This window comes from Lethenteron reissneri, chromosome 23 (assembly GCF_015708825.2).
Source record: "Lethenteron reissneri isolate LAM-NWPU_2019-01 chromosome 23, ASM1570882v1, whole genome shotgun sequence".
In the NCBI taxonomy this organism is placed as follows: domain Eukaryota; kingdom Metazoa; phylum Chordata; class Hyperoartia; order Petromyzontiformes; family Petromyzontidae; genus Lethenteron; species Lethenteron reissneri.
Genome location: NC_083801.1, coordinates 13,965,730 through 13,987,793, shown reverse-complemented (window position 1 = coordinate 13,987,793; position 22,064 = coordinate 13,965,730). Strand labels below are relative to the sequence as shown.

Sequence of the window (22,064 nt, the reverse complement as noted above, 5' to 3'; positions counted from 1 at the left end):
ACCAGTTACCTGAAGACGCTTCCCCGAGTACATTCTTTATCAGGATGGTGTTTTTAATGCCAATTACATTTTGACACGGTCACATCTACATTTTTGGTGGACTGAACATTTACATACAAAAGTGGTGTGTAGTTGCCACTCAAGCCTGCCTGGCTGAATAAACCAATATTTATCTTGAATAAGATACACGGTCTCAAATGACGTCAGTCTGCTTTTGCCTTTGTGCTTTTCAAAATGTTAAATGGTGTTATCTTGAGTGCATTTTTCAATTACATTCTAAACTCAAATGCATGTTTATTACATCTGTTGATACTAAAATAATCGACTGATGGAGTTTATATCCCGTAAATAGAAATATGGTTGTACATTATTTGGGAAAAATGTTCCCTACAACTGCATTATTATCAAGATGTTAAGTGTCAAATGAAAGTGCTTGGCTTTACAATAGTTACCATGTGGATGGGTGAAATTAGTGCTGCATTTAAGAGGATTTCTGTTAAAATATATTTTGAAATGGTTATGTGCACATATAATGGAGCCGTTCAGAATATCAGACAAGCCGTCAACAAAATTATACGCGCAAAAAGGTGCTATCTTTTGCAGGTTAAATTTTATGAAAAGTTGATTTATATCCCAAGTTGGCATATTTTACACTCGTGACCAACATCTGATACTTAAAGGTCTGCAATATTATACCTTTAAAATGTGCTTCCAATACAAGCACCATTTCTCCACACAATTTTAATGTACATTTTGTAGATGTAAAATTCTTCAGAAAATGAAAACAACTAAATATAAATAAAACATTTGACCTTGGTTGTCACAATGTTATTGTAAAGCAGAAAGGCCAGCACGCTAGAGAATTAAAAGTTAAAGCACGAGGTAAAACAAACTTGGATGTCCAATCTGAACAGCCTTTAAAAAGAAGTGCAGTGCGAATTAATATATACTACATTAAACCATTTTTAAGTGTAGAATATTGCAGGGGTTATCTGGAAGTTGCATCTTCTCTCTGGTTTTGTTCAAATGGTATAGCTTTTAATTTTTCAAGTGTCCATTAGTGGTTTTTGTATTGTAAGGCGCTTTCTTGCACAGCTCTTCCTGTTCACTTATTTCATCTTCAGAACTGCTCTCGACGTCGCTGCGTTCATCTTTGGAAACCTGTCGGATGTAAGAAGTATAGGCGATAATTAGGTGTACAATATTCGCCATTCCACATGACAAGCTTCACAGTATTTTGAGGACTGGTTAAACTGAAAAAGACATCAACAATAGTCAATTACCACACCTTTCCTTTAGCAAATGCCTTGAAGGCAATGCAGAAGATGAGGTAGGACCAGACGGCGTGGAGCACTTGTAGTAAGAGGAGAAGGGGATTGAACACCCACCACGATGGGTAAGGGCCAACAATCTCCCAGCTTTCAAACATGGTGCTGTTCAAGATCCTGTGGTGGACGGGGAAGGGGGGAACAATTGACCAAGGGTTTAAAAAAAATTCAATCACTTCCAGTGGAGGGTGTCTAAATTTTCTATGCACCTGCTTTGTTGAAACAGTTTTATGACTAACTTTCTTGGACCTGATTATTACCAGTAACATTGTTTAAATGGTATAAAAGCATGGACAAAGTTCCACAATTTGCCGTTTGTTGTGTTAATGTAAAATTTCACAGATGGATATGATTTCTATATTAGTCATGAATATAAACAGTATATTGCTTATTCTTGGTTCTTTCGGTAAAGCCACGTAGAAGGGAAATAATACAAATCAAGCAATAAAATTCTCACTACGTTTCGATTGTAACACAAGCAATCATCAGGTGTGAAAACCACAGCACTTTTTTCAAAAAAATTATTGCTGTGGTTTGATGATTGCTTGTGTTGCAATCGAAACGTGAGAAATTTCTTGTTTTTATTTTATTATTTCCCTTCTACGTGACTTTACCGAAAGAACCAATGATATGAATCCCTGCAGTCACGAGAGCTTTAAATTGTAAAGTATATTGCTTGTCGCTGAAGTAAAACTGCACGTGTTTATTCAGTTAATGATATTTGTCAGTCCCTATGACGACATGGTCATACTACAATCATAAATGTGGAATAACTGACCATATACACAAATGATTGCAAACAAGCATATTGTAGTTGCCCAATGCCTTTTTCATTGGATGCTGTTACTCATTTTAGAAGTACTCTAATATTGTTGCTGTGTCCTCGCCTTTCCAGGAAGTTACAACCCAAAACTAATAAAAAATACTAGGTAACATGTCCCAGACTCCCACACAAATTTGTAGCAAGTGCATCACTAACACCAGTGCCATCATTACGATGATGTATACGTGTGTCATGTTGCACCTAACCACGATTTAATAGTGTTTAGGTTTTCATTAGAGAAACTCCAAATGTGTGGAACATCCTGGGATACAACCGAATAATATTTTGAGTTTTTCTCAAAGTTGGCATTTAATGTTTCGTCATTTCCAAGCTCGTTATACTCATGGGCTAATGGTGAAACAGCAACTCAACAGACCTACTACTTACCAGAGAGGGTACAAGACCAACCGAGTGCTGATGAATACCAGTCCAAAGAGTGCAAACATCGTATCACAGAGTTTCTGAAACTTGGCATAGTTGGCCATTTTTGCTGTCTGCAGAAGAAAAAAAGCAAACATTGGGGTCAGGATGATTTGGGACAATTGTGCATTTGGTTATCCTGGTGATTTCACTTAGGTAATGGGGTCTTTCATGATGAAGCACACACGAAAGCCACTGCATCATATCCATAGATGCACACAACTTTTCAGAATAGTACTGTTTGTAACACCTAGCAGAGAAAATTGCATGAATACTGCTGAATTATCAACCAGTGAATTGCAGATTATCAACCAGGCCATATCAGCATCGGTTAATTTTACTCATGAAATAAGTAACACAAATATTGTCCACGTAGTCGTGTATTTTATTTTAGTTGACTGCACCATGTCAACTTTGACAACGACCGACGACCCACCAAAGACCACAAAGAATCACTGAATATTACGACTGAATAAACTCGTCTACATGAAGATGCAGATGAATTATGAGATACCTCAATTCACTGATGAAGACCAAAAATTAATTGGTTTAAAAAAAAAGTAATGATTTACTGAGTTCAACGTTTGGCTGACCTGATAACATTGATTAGGGTAGGGTGAAATTGTGTGCCTCTCGCACCAAACAATGAATGAGAGTGGACACACGTTCCCCCTCCTTTAGCGGACGAGACTAAACAGAGAATCGCTCAATAAAATCCACAAACTATAAAACCTGATCAACATTCCACACACAAACACATTTCCTTCAACCAAGGCCGCCGCCGTCAACGACGACGACGTCAGCATGCGGTCCAACATTGGTCGCGGTGCTAAGAGGTGGCGCCCCCTATCGGGCACCTCGAGAAGGAAGTCGGCGGCGTCGTGCAGACACAGGACGAGGGTTCCGACGCGCACCATGTTGGTGACGTAGGAGAAGGACACAAGAGACACGGTGGCCAGGTGATGCACCAGCATGATGACAAAGTCCTGCCAGGGACAGACATTTGAGTGTGGGAACATGAACACGTCATTCATCCCTTTGTATCCCATACTTGTCAACCCCTTATTACAGACCGATTTCAGATCTAATTGATCACCCCGTGCCCTTATAAATCTCAACGTTCATCCTACAAAATTCAATCACAAGGGAGAAACACAAAAACTGTTTTGCCCGTATTTAAACGGCTGTACGCCGTATGAAACTGAAAACGCAATTTCCTGTACAAGAATATGGGTAAACAGTATGGGTTGCCAGGTGTGGTATCCGTTGAGCAGAAACGTCGGTAAATGTCTTTCGGCATATATTGGTTGAATATATTTCAAATACGTTAAAATCCAACATTATTTTAAACATTTAAAATGTGTTCACTTAAAGCTTTCGTGACTGCAGGAATTCATATTCTTTGGGTCTTTCGGTAAAGTCACGTGGATAGGTTCAAAGAAAATAACAAAAAAAACTACGACGTTCAATCGCAACACAAGCAGTCGTCATCAGGAAGATGACGAACGCTCGTGTTGCGATAGAAACGTCGTAGTTTTTTGTAATTTTTTGGTTATTTTCTTTGAACCTATCTACGTGAGGAAACAATAACTTGTCAGTGAAATGTTTTTTAAAGTTACGGGGGATTCCAACGATGTATCATCGGGCTTGTTTGACTATACAGTCCAGCACTATGCTGGTCAGTGTGGGTTGGTGAATGTTTGTTGGGTGACCAGGAATCGAACTCAGGCTGCCGGGTTATTAGTGCATTGTACTAACCACTGACTCACTGCTCCATCAATAGTTTTCTGCAAGACAATTTGGTTTACATTCTCATTACCCTCTTAACAGAAATCCATGACCCACACACAACTAGGATGGGGCTCACCTTCCTCTTAATGTCCACAAACTGGGAGAACATGAGTGACCAGTAAAAGGCAAGCTCCACGATGTAGTACCAGAACAGCCCTGCAGTCAGCGGCTACACACACACAAGGGAACACAACACATGCGTTTTCATTGTGTAATATATTCGATCCTTCTTGTTTCGTTGCTGCTCTCTAGTATATTACGATGTCCATTTGGTGTTTTGACAATTGCATATAAACATATAAACGTCGTAGTTTTTTGTAATTTTTTTGTTATTTTCTTTGAGCCTATCTACGTGACTTTACCGAAAGACCCAAATAATATTTAATATTTGTACAAAACATGTTCATGAGGAACCCTGCACATTTCTTGCTCATGCCACTATTGGAAAAAGGACCTCCACTAGAGGGAGCTCTAGACAGCCTCGAGAGGGTATTTGGCCTACTCTTCCTCACTAGACTAGGCATCTTGGAAGAGAAGGGAGATAACCACAATTTACCCCAACACACACGTGACCTGTGGATGGACTGAGTGAACAGATGTTTTTTTTTTGAAACGGTGCCAAAAGAATGAACGGGCGACCTCTGCGTAGCAAATTCAGTTTGCTAATCATTCCACGACGGCAACAAACTATAATATAGTTTTAAACATGGACAAAACAACTTGGCCAGTGATAAATGGCATAATAGCCCGTAATACAGTGGTTAAGTAGAATGAAGTTATCCATACTTTAAGTGTAATTACTTTTGTAGGACAGACAAAATATTCATCTAATCCTGGTTTGTTGTTGGGAGGATCAAGAAGCAAGCTCATGTGGTGCAGTGAGATATCAACAAACTGGAAAAGTGGGGTCGGGCAGGTGAAGTGGGGAGGAATTGGGAGAAGTTACTATCCCTGGAAGATAGGTTGCAGTGAGGTTCAGGTCAGAGATCAATACGGTTGGTGGAGAGGTAAAATGTTTATTCCAGTCCGCAGAGTTATGTCATCCTCTTGGGTCCATAACACATTCCTGCGGAGGGAGCTGGTAGGAACGTTGGGTTGCTCGGTCAATGGCCAGGGTCAACGGCGGCGTGGTGTATTCCGCAAATATGGCCGACTGTGAGGGCGGGCACAAGCCGGCGTGAGTAGGTTAAACGTTGATTTTTATAAGAGCACCACGGGGTGACCAGCCCCTCCCCACCCAGCCCCACCCTCCCCAACCTCCTCACCCAGCCCCTCCCCACCCTCCCCACCCAGCCCCTCCCCACCCTCCCCTCCCCACCCAGCCTCACCCGCCCCACCCAGCCCCTCCCCACCCTCCCCGCCCAGCCCCTCCCTGCACGACAGATGGACAGACACAAAAATCCCCTGTGGGCTGGTGTAACCAGGAGGTTCCTCCAAGTAGTAACGTCTACCAAGGTCAAGGAAAACGACTGGACATTTACCTGGTAAGGGTAGTTATACCAACAGTGTTTTGTGTCCCACAGCCATGGAGTCTGAGAAAACAGAAATATCAACGTGTACTGCTTACAATAAATATACAACTGCATGAAAACAATGCTGCTGTACTGGTTTTCACTGTTTAATATACTATAGCTATTTTGAGTTTTTGTCAACAAAAAAATAATTGCCATTTTTTCTAAAAACGACAAAATGGGTTTAAGGGGGTATACAGCATACAATCACATCAAAATATACGCATGCTCACCCATCCATATAAAAATCCACACATATCTCACGTGCACCTGGGACACAGCCATCGAACACACTTAATATTTTTCATGCTGTCTCTGCCAATCCACTGCTCATAACATCACTGCAGACATTGTGCCACTGGATTTTGACCAAATCTCCGTTGATCCCTTCTTAATTTATCTGCCGTTATTTAGCCACCTCCAGGGTTGAATTAGGAGAAATGTTGGGAGACAATGTTCCTCCATGCCCTCAGTTGCGATGTGATCTTTGGTGGCTCAACCCTTGAGAGCACAAGTCAAACAGGTTGTTTTGTATTGACAGAAGCCAGAATGTTTTGGCCAAGAAACAAGCCTAAACCAAGAGGCAATCTATCACTGCATCTAGCGCTGTTCGAGTCATGTTTTTTATGCATTGCTCATTTGCTAGTATAGCTGTATAAATCATGCACATCATTAAATGAATATCATTATTATGAAAGCATTTACCTTCCAAAGGTACTGAAGACCAAAACAGAATATTCCAAAGTAAAAGCAGAACCTCCACCTGCATGAAGAGAGCCATTTTAAGAAGTACTGTCAGTTCCATACAAGAACCAAAACATGAACATATACGAATCATTTTCTAAAATCATAGAAATACACAATGCAGCCATGCATATCTTTGCTGTAACTTTAATTCAATAACTGTTTCTTGAAATGGGTAAATTATGCTGACATCGAAATAATGAAGAAGGCTTTTCAGCCATCACAACCACTCACAAGCTTTCACTGAATTTTGTGACGAGACTTGGCTTTTCCTGGTTCCGTCTCTGTCGAAACCAGTGCTGAATAGTGCGCACATCCAGGTCAAGCTGTTTTGAATAACCCTTGATACGTGCAGAATCGGGGTGCTGTTGGCAAAGAAAAAACACGAAGACAAAGGTGGCATTTGATACGAGCGTGGGTTCATGCCCTCTGCAAGGTCACAGCGTAGGGAGATTTACATGACGCCAATTCCCTATGTAAATCTTTTTTTCATGATCGACTTCAAAGGCCAACAAAATGATTTCATTTGGCTTATCAAAAGATATACACGTCACCAAAAGTAGAGGCTCCCTCTCAGCTTTGGTGGGTTTGAAAATTGAACGTGAAAAGATGGCCATGCATTTTGCTATTCTCCATGCAAATATACGAGGCTATTCATTTATAGATACCCCCACTGATTTCTAGTGACCATCTTGCTTGTCAACAGGTGACTAAACATTGTATAAACGATGGCCCCATATCATTGTTAGGGGGGTTTCTATAAATCGATCACTCTAACATCTGGGTCAAGAAACATTTCCCGATAAGTCTGTCACTTAACCCACTGAGCAATACATTGCTATTGATGCCTTAAATGATAGACCCACTTTCAAATGTGGCTTCACAAGAAAAAATAGAACTGACAGATATAACACTGCATAATCAATGTTTATCCCCAACGCTTACACATTGCCTAATCAGCCTTGAATCTGTAGGGACTTTCTGGTGCACAGCAATTATTCTGGAATATATATAGAGTCCACTGTAGGTACACATTATACATTCATTATTTGTTCTGGCTTCATGTAAGGCACCTGTTCACAATAAAGCCGAATTCTATCGATAAACATGACAATGGACTTGTAGCATCATGATGCCGGATATTTGCTATGCAAATGAGCCATCACATAATTCCCGTCTGCTTTAGAAATGTAGGCACAGTCACCTTGGTCACGGTCTTGAAAATGTTCTCTAAAGCTGCGTGTGGAACAGCCGTCGTGAACCTGCGTGCTTGGATATTCAAGTAGATCGCAAACGGCTTCGCAACGAACCTAACAATGCAAACGGCACATTTCACACACAGTACATGTGACAACGAGCAAAAGAGTAAATGCATGTGACATGAGTATAACATGAAATGACGGTTGATCATCACCCGTATCCATTATCGCCTGCCTACCAAAAAAATAAGCGCGTCCACAACCAACGTCTTCTCAGCCATTCTAAAAGCACCGCAGCACTTTCATCTTTGTCACTTACCCACAACTACCCATTTACCTTCATTCACAGTTTTCTATTTTCGCCAGCTCCTGTAAAGCATCTTGAAACGTGGCATTTGGACAGACGATAAGATCTTAACTTAGCAAGGTTGAGCCTTCAAATAGCGTGAATGGGCGACCACCACGCGCAAAACAGTCGGTTGATTATAGGCTGCTGTATTACTTTGTGGTCAGCAGAGAAAAAGACCGAGTCCATTGTTGTACTATACCATGTAAATGTGCCCTTACTTCACCATCCCGCATTGACCAGTGTGGTGAAGTATGGTCAAATAATCCCCGCAACCCGCATGACGTTGGAGAGGGCACTCATTGAGCAGTGGATCGACATGTACATCACTATCCACCAACTATTATACAATAACGCACAGCACAGTAAGACAAGCTCGGAGCGGTCTCGCTGCATACGCCTATTCTCAAATAAATGCGGAAAGTAACAAGACAAAGTTACTCTTTGGTTCTTTCGGTAAAGTCACGTAGGTGATAATAATTAATAAAATAAAATAAAAATGAAAATAACTCAATTAAATCACGACGTTTCGGAAGCAACACAAGCCTCCGTCATCTTGCTGTGGCTGTCCTACCTGATGACGGAGGCTTGTGTTGCTTCTGAAACGTCGTGCATTTAACTTAGTTATTTTTATTTTATTTTTATTTTTTCACCTACGTGACTTTACCGAAAGAACCAAGGAGTATGGATCCTTGCAGTCACGAAAACTTCAAATCTAGAAAAGACAAAGCTACTTTCGCATAATTACGTATCCACTGCAGTTAGTGTCAACGTTATGATTGTCGCTCAGTTGTCACACGGCAAAAAAGCTGGTGAATAAGCGAGCTTACGTTTAATTGTTTTAGTTGTCACATTGAGCACACTCCCAGATTTGAAAGGGATTTAAAAGTAACTGCCTGCCGTAAAAACAGCTGTAATTTCAACTACAGTATTTACAAGAAGGTAATATCCCAAAACATCTCATTGTATATTACCTATATGGATAGGCTGTATGCAATGCAACAGCTGGTAAACAGAGACACAAAAGAAAAAAAAATCGAAATAGCCTAGCAGCAGATCCCAAGAGATACAAAGACCTCACACTTTCCCTCCAATAACAAGGCATAACATGCAGATAATCACACCAGCTTTCATAATGGATCTACTGGATAAAGCAACACACACACAAAAATACAATAAACGATTTTACTTCACTTATTTCATAATAATCGGCCATGATTTCTCCACAGCTGGATGAAGGCCTCCCTCCGTTGTCGCCATCTCTCGTGATCTTGCGATGCCATAACACAATTTGCTGCTGCACATCAACTCATCTCTTTGATCCCTCTCCGTGGTGGTCGTCCTTTGCTGGCACGTTCCATCTTTTGGCTGCTGTTCCATTACCAATATCGTCCATCAATCATCATCCCTAGAAGTGGTGTCCCTGCACAAGGCATTCACCAATCAAAACTATTACTAAATCACAAGCTTTAAATGGCCTTTGGAAATAATGTAAATAAATTGATAATTATACTCTTTGGTTCTTTCGGTAAAGTCACGTAGGTAGAAATTTTTAATTAATAAAAAATAAGAAATACGCTTTGGTTCTTTGTGAAGTCACGAAAGCTTCAAATCAAGAAAAAATAATATATCACTACGTTTTGATCGCAACACAAGCAGTCAGTCCTCAGGCAGAAAAAAATATAATCCGACCGCTTGTTTTGCGATCGAAACGTCGTGATATATTACTTTTAGTTTTATTTATTTTTCTACCTACGTGACTTTACCGAAAGAACCAAGGAGAATGGATTCCTGCAGTCACGAAAGCTTCAAATCAAAATTGATCATTGTTGTCATTTTGGAGAATACAAGTCACAATAAATAAGCAGACAATAATATCTCATTGATATATCTGTCCCTACACTTAAGTATTTATCAAACATGACACTGGGAACGCATCATGTGAGCAGCAATGATTCAATACAAGCAAACTCTGGATTAGTTTCAACATAAGTGTCTCATCAGCAGTCACGCTCGCTTGGACCAATGCTGACGAATCGCTAATTCTGGTGAAGGTGTTTTAGGCTCACAGTCTCTGAAGGGATGTGACCATGCTTTACCAACCCTAGTGGTTCATACACCACTGTGTGTTGACTACAGTGGGGTACTACTGCATTAATCTTTAACTTTTGAGTTAACTATTTACTGGTTAAATTCAAGTATGTTCCAATTTATTATTTTTTCATTATTGTTACTACCCTAGATTTTGCAAGGTTATTTCATCACTTACATCTTCCTCTCCCACGATCATATTTGTTCCCTGTATTTTATTACTTTTACACCAGGTCTCTCTTGTAAAATAAGCAATCGTCTCAACTCACTCTCGCCAATCGTATGATAATTAATTAATTATCGAGGATCACCACACCTAATCTTTTTTTAGGCTTGTTATGTTTTAAATATGTTTTCAGCCAATGTATGAGTTCATACGTGTGGGAGGAAACCAGAGCAAGGGGAGAAACCCCACGCGCGCGAGGGAGCAATACTCTATCCCCGTACAGGTGAAAACAGATGGCGATTAGTCCACTTTCTCTGAACTACCGTCTCATGGCGAGCCAGTGTTGTGGCACCTCGACGGGCAGGGAAAAGGGAGTTCCACAACGTGCGCGCAGGATCCACAAACTCTCGCTTCCACAGTGCTGGATTACAGGCGTGCGTCACGTGGCCACCGCACGCGTTTTGAACAATGAGGCTGACTAACCCGAACATATGCAGCCCTTTGTGTCACGCCACTGCTGGATGAGGAGGGTCCTTCTCGTGCAGTGTGCGCGCGATGATTTGAACCATGGAGTACTCCACCGCGCGCGTCAGTGCGGTTTGGTGAAGAAAGAAAGCATTGGGGAGCTTAGAATGAGCTTCAGTTTTCCTCATTTTGCAAACTATCCTTAACAACTAACCCTTGCTCCCACATCGCCCCGACCCAAGAATTACAACTGCACTTACACTACTTCATCAGTGGTCATAAGAGTCGAGCATTAAACAGTAACTTAAATGGTTATAAGATGACAATTGTGAGCGTCGGCTGATTTGTACAGCTTAGAAAGATCAAACATTCTGTGACGCTGATAGATTGTCATCATAATAATTTAATCGTAAAGGATACTTTTACAGCCTTTTGTCAAGCCAATAATGACGGCCTCCTCGTGCCGTGTCGGTCAAGGGGTTTGTTTGACCATACTTCACCATGCTTTGTCAGTTATTGCTCACCCCTGATGTAAGCCGTGGGGTCAGGAATTGAACGGGGCGCTCGCTATCCATTGTACCACTCAACATATCAAAACGTAAAAAACCCTCAAAATTTCATTTATACACTGTAATTATGTAATAGAGTGCTAGAAGACTGTACCGAGATTTGACTTTATTATTGTGAACTGTACATCCTGCCACCAGGACTCTCCCCTGGGTGTCTGCACGTCCCTGAAGCTTTTAATTAAAGGTGCATCTGTGACCAAGACCCAGCTTAACTTGGTGGGGGGGAGAGTCTCACAGCTCAGACCCAAGGTCCCCAGCAGCCACACGCTATTGTTACCACGAATACACCATTTTCAATCTTAACACAATGTGAGGTGGCTGGGTGACTCAAGAGGTCAACGCTTGGCTGGCATCGTCGAGGTCCTGGATTTGCATACAGGAAGCTGCCTGTGATTAAACTGGATTCTCAAGTGGAGTGAACTGATGGTTTTAGCCCAGTCAGTCATCAATGACCGCACAAAGTAAAACGCATTTAATAAAATTTGTTTCTGCACATAACTTGGCTAGAGTCTAGCTGTGTGAATAAAGATTCTGATCTTCTTCTTGGTTCTTTCGGTAAAGTCACGTAGAAGGGAAGTAATAAAATAATAAAAATAAAACATAATAAAATTATTCTCACGACGTTTCGGCCACAACGCAAGTAGCCGTCCTCAGGTGAAAACCAGGTCTGTCGAGGTGACAGCGTCTGGAGATTCTGAGTTTGGTAGAGTGTGTGGGAATGTCCTGCATCTTACTGTGTGGAACAGGGACCAGCTGAAGGGATTCAGAGGCAAGCTCTGTGATATCCACCTCTGTGGGATATTCTCTAATATTCCTGTACAAAGAGTTCCAGACTTTTAAGGAAGCTCCAAATGGATAGTTTGTCGCATGACATGTTGCCGATATCGCATAATCAGGATACGATTACGGACCGTATTTGTTTTCATGAAAAACACTGCATATTTGTGTAGACAAAAGCTCATCATGGGTGCTCTATCATTGAAATCTGTCAATCACCTATCGTCTCAGAATAAATCGTGTTTTCACAGCGTTACTCCACATTACCAACCTTGCTTAGCTCGTTTGATTTATGATTACAGATTTTTTTTTATTTCTCATTCACATTTTTAGGTACTAGTTTTAAACTATTAAGAGATTATAAAATAACGATGAGCGTGCCATCCTAGACACGTGTAGGTGCATAGGAAAACATGGAAATATCCGTCCTCCCATGCAAACACGGACACTCTCATTGATAGTGCTCTCAGACAATGACAACATTCAAATCGCCCACGCCATCTACAGCGTTTAGCCTATACAGTGCTGTACAACATTTCAATGCAACCGCTGAGAATCCATGTAATTTTAATTGAAAGCTAATACGGCCATTCTTTGCCAACCTTTAGAGGATGGAGTTACATGGACATAGCTAAGTGAACCACTAAGGAGCTGGCCCTTGCATAACAACTGTGGTTTACCATCTGAAGGAAACGAGCAGTACATTTTAGCTCATAATCCTCAGCCTTTTTGTTTGAAATGTTTTAAAATACAAATACATTTCCGAGGAATCTAAAATTATAACCTTAATGTCAACATCTGAGTTATGTTTGTAACTAAGGAAAGCACCTAAATAAATACATATTTTATAAAGAGAGTATACAAAAACATCGATAATGTGACCAATTCGAGTGCTGTACTCTATAGTGTATGTCATTGAGTGGTGAATCATCAATCAAAAATATATTGTGCTGTGTGCAATGCCTATGGGGTTTTATTAACTCTACAAAGGTGTGTTAAAGTAGCTGTGAAATTGGGCACAGCAATAGAATACCGAGTCATTGTGAGCAATACTTGCACAAAGGCAGAACAGTAATGTTTAACTAACCGTAGTTAACACCCTCCCCCAACTCAAACTAACACTTCCTGGAGCGTCTCTCGCCGAGTTTAAAGACTTTGTATATTACCAAAAGCGTTAAAATAATATGCCTCCTGTGTGCTGTACATTACAATGTAGTCCCATACTTTATTATCAATTTTTCAGAACAGCACTTTATTAAAGCAGTAGCATATCTAAAATCCACCTCCCACACTTCATTATCATTACTGTGTCAACCTCATGTTCTTGTCATCAAAAAGCTGACAAGGCATCTGCATAGAGGCATCATTGGTTCTCAGTCACCGCACATTAATGTCAGCCGTGACGATCAATGAGATGGAATGAACAAGTCAACTAGCAATCAATGTGCTACATGTCAAGATACAATACAGCATTATGCAGTATAAAGTATGTACGGTACTGTATCGAGCATTGTTGTACATATGTAATTCGTGTCACACTCAGCAGTAGTGGCCGTTGCCTCTGCAATACAAGGCATTGACAAAAGATGTGCGTCCTTTTGTGTCAATCCTTGAGCTACCAATTCAAATTCTACATTTCTGCGCGAGCCAATTTAACTAAGCGCTGTTAATTTCCCCAACCTCAATTGGTAGTATGCATGCAATGATTCATTGATAAATTAAATCATTACGCTCAATCATGCGTATTAATATTAATTTACGATTCATAAAATAAAATGTGAATACTGCTGGGGTGAATTGTTACATGTCCAATAGGCAGTGTTTATTTAACGAAAGCAAGAGGGGAAATTGGAGCCAACAAACCCTGCCGAGGGCTTTAACCTTTGAATTCAATATTTGGAGACCTGTCGCTCTCTAAATACCGACTTAAATCCCAGCTTGAAATTCCACTCCAGTGTGTACTGGCTACTGACGATGTTCGCTGAACATGAGCAGCCAATATACGACTACATTAATGCATTGACGAAGCATCACAGAACGCAGCAAAACCAGAAAGTCAAGCCGCTCGTACATACTTTGGTGGGCATGTGGGTGTGTCTTTAGGGAGTCTACAAAGGCACTCCCCGTTCAAAGCCGGTAGGGCAGCAGCATGGATTGTTTCATCAATAGGCAGTAGCCATCACCTATTGCTTATAATTGCTGCTAAAAGTATTTTTGGTCCGAGAACATAAGGAGTCAGCATTTTCCAAATTTTCGGGTCAGCAGTGCACACCAGATGGCCCGATGTCCCTATGGTTGTACAGGGTTGTCTTAGCCATCAAATGTGTTTGGCAGTATGATACTAGAGCCTCAATAATACACAACAGGAGATGGTTTTGATTTCTGCGCTGCAGATAAACTATGCGTACTATAGTCGGAAAGCCTAATACAGATAGAAGCTTATGCTCAACATGAAAACTAACAACAAAGTAATCCGTGAATTGTGGGAAGGCGACGGCTCAGACAAAATGATTAAGGGAGTAACGACATTGAATCTCTAACAATGCTGTGCTCACATTTTAATCTAACCACATCCCAGATTTAAGCACAAAGACCTACCTTGAGTTGCACTTACCCATTAATGACCATTTCCAAGTCCTGCTTCTTTAGATTTCAGTTGATAAAATATTAAGTGATGCCACTTCTCTAGTTTTCGTGTAGGGTTTAGGATTGCAGTTTAAGATGAGGGTTAGGGACATTACAGTAGTGCCCAAGGCAGGTTTTTTAAATATAAACCTACAGGGACAGTGGTGTATAAATATTGTTTTTTTCTTGCCTCAGATCTGTAGAGACAATACTATATATAGTTTACTGCATAATTTAAATGGAAAACGCAGAGAAACCTGTGAAAACATCACATGATGGTTGCATGCATGTGTGCCGACTGCACAGTTTACGTGAACTACAGTACCACGACAATATGTATCCATGCAGGTTACTCATTTGCGGATGAAGGCCTCCCCAAGCCCCCCACCACTCTTTCTCTCACGATCCTGCAATTAAACGTGCACACGAGCCTACGTCATTGCCCGAACTCCGCGGGCAGACATTCTCGGGCGCGTTCTGTCCCGCGGCTATCACTCTGTTGGACATTTAACTTCTTTCGCACCGTACGTAGCCAACCGTGCTAATCGGAGGTGCGGGAGGGGAAGGACAAAACAATTGTTGTTAGTCTCAACCACGAGCCATTCGTGTCCTGACGAAGTCCACTCTTATGAATAGTCAATGTCTTTCTCTTCTCTCTCTAAGTAATTATAAGCATGCCTCTATCCACGCTTTTTTACACACTTTTGAGATTTTCCATAATTATCCGTCAATGTTAGTGTTTGGAAACCATTTTATTGCAAGGAATATATTCGAATTAAGCCACTCTACTTTAGGCGCATTCGTATGCTGCTTTTCAATATAAAAAGCATATCAAAGCATATCATCACGTTTCGCATATCAAAGCATATCATCACGTTTCGATCGCAACACAAGCAATCGTCTTCAGGTGAAAAAATACAGCAGGTACAGCAGGCGAACTGCAGAAATGCAGTTCGCCTGCGATCGAAACGTGATGATATGCTTTGATATGCTTTTTATATTGAAAAGCAGCATACGAATGCGCCTAAACAGCAGGTATAGCAGGCGAACTGCATTTCTGCAATTGTCCCCTCAAAAATTTGAAACAAAATACTCAGCATTTTGATTAAGCATTTTGATGATGTTCAGAATTTTGATAATATTCAGAATTTTGATGATATTCGGCATTTTGATTATTGTAGTAAAGCATACGTTAGTCTGGTTTGTTGTGCATGTGTATGCGGTGGCACGGTGGTTTGCAAAGCCATCCACGGCTAATATCAGTGGTGAGTACTGTATGTCGTTCTAGTCCTAATAAGTGCCAGAAAACAGCACTTGCCCCAACAGTCATACTGGTTGTAAGCTACACGTAGCATTTTAGTTTTTTGTCTTACAAACTGGACTTGTCCGGTTTATTTGAACTAAGCCAAAGTCATTTAGAGTAGAAATAAAGCATTGGCGTTGTTTCTTGTTCCCCAAGGCTCGGGATCGGGGGTTTGAAAAAATAAAGTAATTCAGTGTGTACACAAAACAAGAGAACATTACAGTGGGTCGGGAGCTACCACGTTGTAGATGTGTAAAAGCGGCAAAAGGTGGATTTCCCTCCGGCCCTATTTGAACAGCAATTTGCGACGGTGGAGGTGTGCCAGGTGCATTGGGGATGTGCCGAGGGTAGTGGATCGGTCTTGGGTCCTCCGTTCACCAATCGGCAATGACCACAATGTGAAGTACTGTATGAGTATACAAAAAAAAACCCGCCAAGACGACAGTGGAGAGGTCTTCGTCCAGCAGTTCATTTACCAAGGGCTGTAAACCAAGCAATCATCATCTCGTTCGATGACTGATTAGCGAAACTACAATACAATTTGTATTTATATTTATAGATTGTCTAAATTCGACGGCATCTCTCAAGACATTGTGCAGGAAGTGGGACATTTTATTTTGAAAGAGACAGCAAGTCGTGTGGAGTTTATATATTCATTTAGAAAGTACAAATGTTACCGCATCTCAAAACGCTTTCCAGAAACAGTGAGCAGAATTACAGTCCGGTATTTTTATAGACAAGAGAGTCAGTCGGTCATGAAGGAATTTGCCCCAACAAAACCAAGCAGCGTCCACCTTATGCAAACAACCCCACAATGTGCATAGCCCGCAAGTAGTTTAAGGGGGGGCCCCCGGTTTGGGATAATTATTATTTCATAGTTTTGGCTTATGTTGTCCCTGTCGTCTGACGGGATAATTAATTATGAAGGCGAAACTCGATACACATTACTGTAGTGTTTGCAGGAGAAAGTGGATCGGGTTATAAGACTTAGGCGTGTGCGTGGAAGCGGTGGCACAATTGTGAGCACACCGCTCTGACAAACTCGGCGGGCACGAGTTCGATTTCCCAGTCACAGCTGTCATCAGTGGCGACTGCCACCAAAGACGATCTATATATTGGAGCCGGTCCTGAGCTCAAGCCTCAACATGAGTAATGTACGTGGTTCAGTGTGTAAACATCAGCAGTGAAGACACAAATGTGGCTCGTGCATGGTCCTAACCAGGTGCTCGCTAACGACATTGTCTCCTATCGTCTGCTGTAAAAGGCTACACGGGGTAAGCTCTTTGTTCGTGTATCCCATTATCTTTCGTTCGTAAAACGTAAAGGTGCAGTCGTGCTGGCGTTAGGGGCATCCCATGAGAGGGAGTTCTAGGTAGCCCCTGTATAGGGTATTTGGCCTACTCTTTCCCACTTGTAAAATACTGAACTGACATCATTGCAGGTATGTGAATACCCACGTTGTACCCCACCACCATCACACCACAGGGATTAAACAAACTTGGCCCACTTTGTTTCAAGAGATGGAATCGAACTGGTGACCTCTGGATTGCAAATCCAGTGTACACACACCCACGCTTGCTCCCTGCATTTTTTTCTCAGCAAAAACAAAGGGGCAAAAGTATTTTCGTTTATTGCTCCAGACATTTCTATATGCGGAGCAAACCCGTTAACCGAATTAGCTTTTTTAATTTATTTCGGTTACCGGCCATTATATAGTTTTACATCCCGAATATATTATACAGAGACATCGGCGGAGGGTATTTAACTCTCAGGTTGCCGTCAAGCGGTGCCCCAACCGATCATTATCATTAAAACCCCAACGCGACTGTGGCTATAGACTCTCTCTCTCCTCTTCTTGTTTTTGTGCTCACCTCTCAAACAGCTGTCGGACCACGAAAATAGCCAGCGCCAGGGGGAACGCCAGGTAAAGGTCGCTCGCCTGCGGGAAGGTGGCCGCCTCGCTGTTGCGAAGGTTCTCCCAGCTCACGTTGTGCGGCAGCCAGAAGCTCTCGCTCCAGAACCACGCTTTCAAGCGGCCGGCCATAGCCGTCTGCGTGCGTGCGTGCGTGGTTTGGTTGTCGCTGCTGCTGCTACTGCAAGATGCGTTTGGAGGGGGAGAGGTTGGTGATGATGCGGGGGACGATACGAGTGCAGGAGGAGGGAGGGAGGGAGGGGAGAGAAAGACGCGCACACCTGTGGTAGGAGGACTGGAGCTGGGAACACCTGAGAGCCACACCCCCCACCACCACCACCACGGGGACGAGAGGCGGGGGCCTGAAACTCAACTCGCGACTCACAAGGCGCGTTGGGGCTGGGCTGGGCTGGGCTGCCCCGGTCGCCCGTCTTGTTGAGTATGAGAAGCGGGGGGAGGGGGGGGGTATACAGGGGGCTTTAATTTTTTTTGTTACACTTCTGATAATTTGCAACAATACCACAATGTGGCTCCGGGCTCTGGAAATCACTGATGGCGAACACGAGACTCTTCGACTTTTTGAAACTACAGTATTAACATACATTTGTTATATTTGCGGTGTATTATCCGTTATTTTCCCATTAAAAACGATATTCCCATATAAGTGTTAACATTTTTTTGAAGCACCCTGTATTTCCCCGTGGACCCACCACCACCAAACCAACCCCGCCAAGGCCCCCACGACCCAACCCCGCGTGAAAGCCAACAACAAATCCGGTTAAAAGCCCCAGGCAACTCCCGATGATATTCATAATTAAACTCTTTGATGTTTGAACATCTTAATACCTCCTTTTTATTGCGAGAAACCGCAAACCCTATTCTTAATTTTCATCATTTTGATACTGCCAAAAAGGGTCCCATAGATATAAGCGCTGCTTTATCACGGCATCATCGGCATCAACATAAAACGACGCAATGCCCCATCCACAAATACGAATGAGACGACACAGCGACGATGCACTGACTCCACTGTTCGTGACGCGGTTTATCTCGTTTGACCACCTGAATCTGGAATTGTCGTTGTTGCTCTGCATCAGGGACGTGCAGTCAGGGGAGACAGGGGAGGCAGATCCTCACCTGCCATACTCCAATGAATATAGCTGGTACGAAAAGTAAAAAAAAAGAATAGTCAAATAAAATAAATATTAAGATGTTTCCACTGATCTGTGTTATAAATGTCATTTCCGTGCTATTCCAAGCATTTTTATGGTCAAAATCGCCAAATTTGCTGAGCTCGGCTGCAAATACAGGAAGAGACGAGAGGTGAGGCAGCGACGAGCTCAGCCTCCCCTCTGATTGCGCAACCCCTCAGTAACTGGATGGAACGCGGGCAATAAGCGCGTGCCTGTTACTATCTCAGTATGTCACCAATGTAATGTTTGTAGACCCCTTCATTTCATGTCCTTGCCTTCCATATTCCAGGTAACTTATTTCACGTATGTGTATGAAGATATTTAGGCTCGCTGGTCTCGTCATGAAACTGCAATGAAAAAGCACCAGGGGAGGCAGCTATCACATCTGCCTCACTGAGGTCGGACGTGTCTAACACGCCCCCCCTCAATGAGGACACGCCCCCTCAATGAGGCCACGCCTCCCTCCGTGAGGCCTCAGTGTGTGAATCTGGCTCTGACACGAGCCAGTGCCTCCCCAGCCATTGACATCACCTCACGTCACTGCTCTGCATCTGCCATGATCAAGCCTTACGAAAGAAGAGGAATCGGAACTTTTATCTACATGCTACCACCACCACCAGACCCCCCAGAGTATGGGCCAACGCAGCCAAGTGTATATAATGCATGTATAGGTTACTGTAAGTATAGGCTCATAATCCACAGGCCACCATTTCATTAATTGAGTCATCCAACTGTCGATTGAGTAGATAGTCGATATCTGTACCCTGCTGCATACATTCAAAACAGCACAACATTGTGACGGCACGAGAGTGCCAAGGCGTATCAAGTGTCCTGGCTGCCGGGTCCGTGCATTAGATGTTAGAGGCGGTAACTCTGCTGTAGTCGGCGATAAGAACATCTGTGGCATTGTGGTTTATTTGTAATTAACAATGTAACATGCCCCCCCCCCCGCCCCCAATTCGACGAATTGCCACGATTCAATCGATAATTCGATCATTTTCTGCTATGATTCGACTCATTTGCATTATCCATTTCCGGCATGGTTTTAGTTTTTTACATTTGCATACAATTAACAGTACATAGATGGGTAATTACACTACGAAATCGACTAATACACGTTCGATTTGATATACTGCACGTGTTGTTGAGCCGTGAATAGATGTGAATTCATGAATCGATACTGGAGGTATAACGACGCGAAATTGTCGCCTATTCAGGACCCCGATACTTTTAAATAATCGTTTAGGACTAAACGTCGTTTGTATCGCATGGAGTTATCTTTCTTTCTTTTATATAGTTGTTTTGGTCGCACAATTAGCTTATATATATAACGCTCTTATGCATACACAGTACATACGTACAGCAAACATTAATAATGTACACACCGATTCTTCACGCACGCGTCTCACACACAACGTGAACGTAATTATCATCGATTTCAATCGACGCATCGCCACCCCCGGTTCTGTACGCGACTTAATTATGGTCCCACTTGACCGGGGTTCGAGAGCACACGCCACCCAGCCTTAATCTTATTAAACATTTAACCTAGAAAGAGGACACTTGAAGAGTTTGGGACAGGACGTTTTGCTTCGGGTCTATTAGGTTTGCTGTGGGGTCACGTTGTCAGCAGAGGGCGGTGAAGAAAAATCCACTGTTGTGCTACACTACTATGCTCCCTCCGGGACCTTCAACCAACATTCGAAATGACCGTCGTGGCAATCGAAGCATACGTACAGATGTGGCCAAATAATACCCATTTCTTTGGAAAAGGCAGTGGATTGTTGATAACAGGGACTGTACACGTGCATGCTGTTTTTCAATTCCATTCTCCACGACCTTCACGTTGCAATCCACGTGCCAAAGAAGGAGAAAAAAACCCACCACTACTTTGTACTTCAATGAAGACACTCGATTCCCGGCCGCGGCTAACGTCAGTGGCGAGAAAAATCTGAACCTGTCCTGCGCGCCCTGGTCACCAAACAATCTTGACCAACAACAATGCAGTGAAGTCGTCCAGTAAGGGGATTGACTAATGTATGAGATGTTTAGTATTATGTCGCAATGTGTTGTTGCGTAACGACACGTGTACCGTGACAGTGACCGGAGTGCACACGTGGCGTTGATTTCAATGCTGAGAATGGACAGGGCCCGGTTTGCTTTTGTCCCACGGGTCCAACATAGTTTGGACAGCCCCTGCACCCCACGTAATGACCCTTAAATATCGTAACTTGTTTCAAAATCTGAAGTAAACCATGCCTCTCTAAAAGTCTTCTCAATATTTAAGCGGTGGTTTAAGAGGGAAGAGGTTAGTTTTATTTCTTTAGAACTGAGTTGTGTTTTAGTTTGTCCTTCCCTGCCCGGATGGATGCGTACGGTGCGAGATAATTTCAACATACAAATACATAGCCGTACTGCACAATTTACCCAGTGGTCCAAGTTCGTATGCCGGTCACGACTATTATTAAGTGGGGAAGTATATACAAATCTGTCCTGCCCTATGTCGCCCCGACATCAACCCAAACTGGCCAGCAGTAAAGCAAGATCAGACAACCCCTATACCCGGACACGTTGAGAGAAGGCCGTCAACCAGCAGCAGTTTGACAAAAGGGATGTGAAGTCTATCACTAAGCAGGGGGCTTCTTTCACCGACGCCTCTGCAAATTATCATACTGACAAGACCGATGAGACACATCACACGCCACTTCCAAGATCTTACCTTTGGGTTAAGTCTCGAATGGGATTTCACACCGGGCCACCTCGTTCCAATGGCATGGCAAAATAACCGAAGCTGATATCTT

The 22,064-nt window shown here is 42.5% G+C and overlaps 1 protein-coding gene across 2 annotated transcripts; it reads right to left on the bottom strand.

Annotated features, from left to right (window-relative positions):
• Window positions 1–591: 591 nt before the first annotated feature.
• LOC133346045 (ceramide synthase 6-like) lies at window positions 592–21,997 on the bottom strand. 2 transcript variants are annotated; one of them, XM_061557332.1, is made up of 10 exons: window positions 18,030–18,251; window positions 7,822–7,927; window positions 6,852–6,982; window positions 6,579–6,636; window positions 5,844–5,894; window positions 4,439–4,531; window positions 3,429–3,557; window positions 2,539–2,645; window positions 1,289–1,445; window positions 592–1,161 (listed from the first exon to the last, which is right to left on the bottom strand). In XM_061557332.1, exons 1-10 carry the CDS (start codon window positions 18,200–18,202, stop codon window positions 1,039–1,041), a joined length of 1,128 nt encoding a protein of 375 aa, XP_061413316.1. In that variant the 5' UTR covers window positions 18,203–18,251; the 3' UTR covers window positions 592–1,038. The 2 variants fall into 2 exon arrangements, with proteins under 2 accessions (XP_061413316.1, XP_061413317.1); XM_061557333.1 differs by lacking the exon at window positions 592–1,161 and adding an exon at window positions 21,983–21,997 and having other exon boundaries at window positions 1,246–1,445.
• Between the last annotated feature and the right edge of the window lie 67 nt (window positions 21,998–22,064).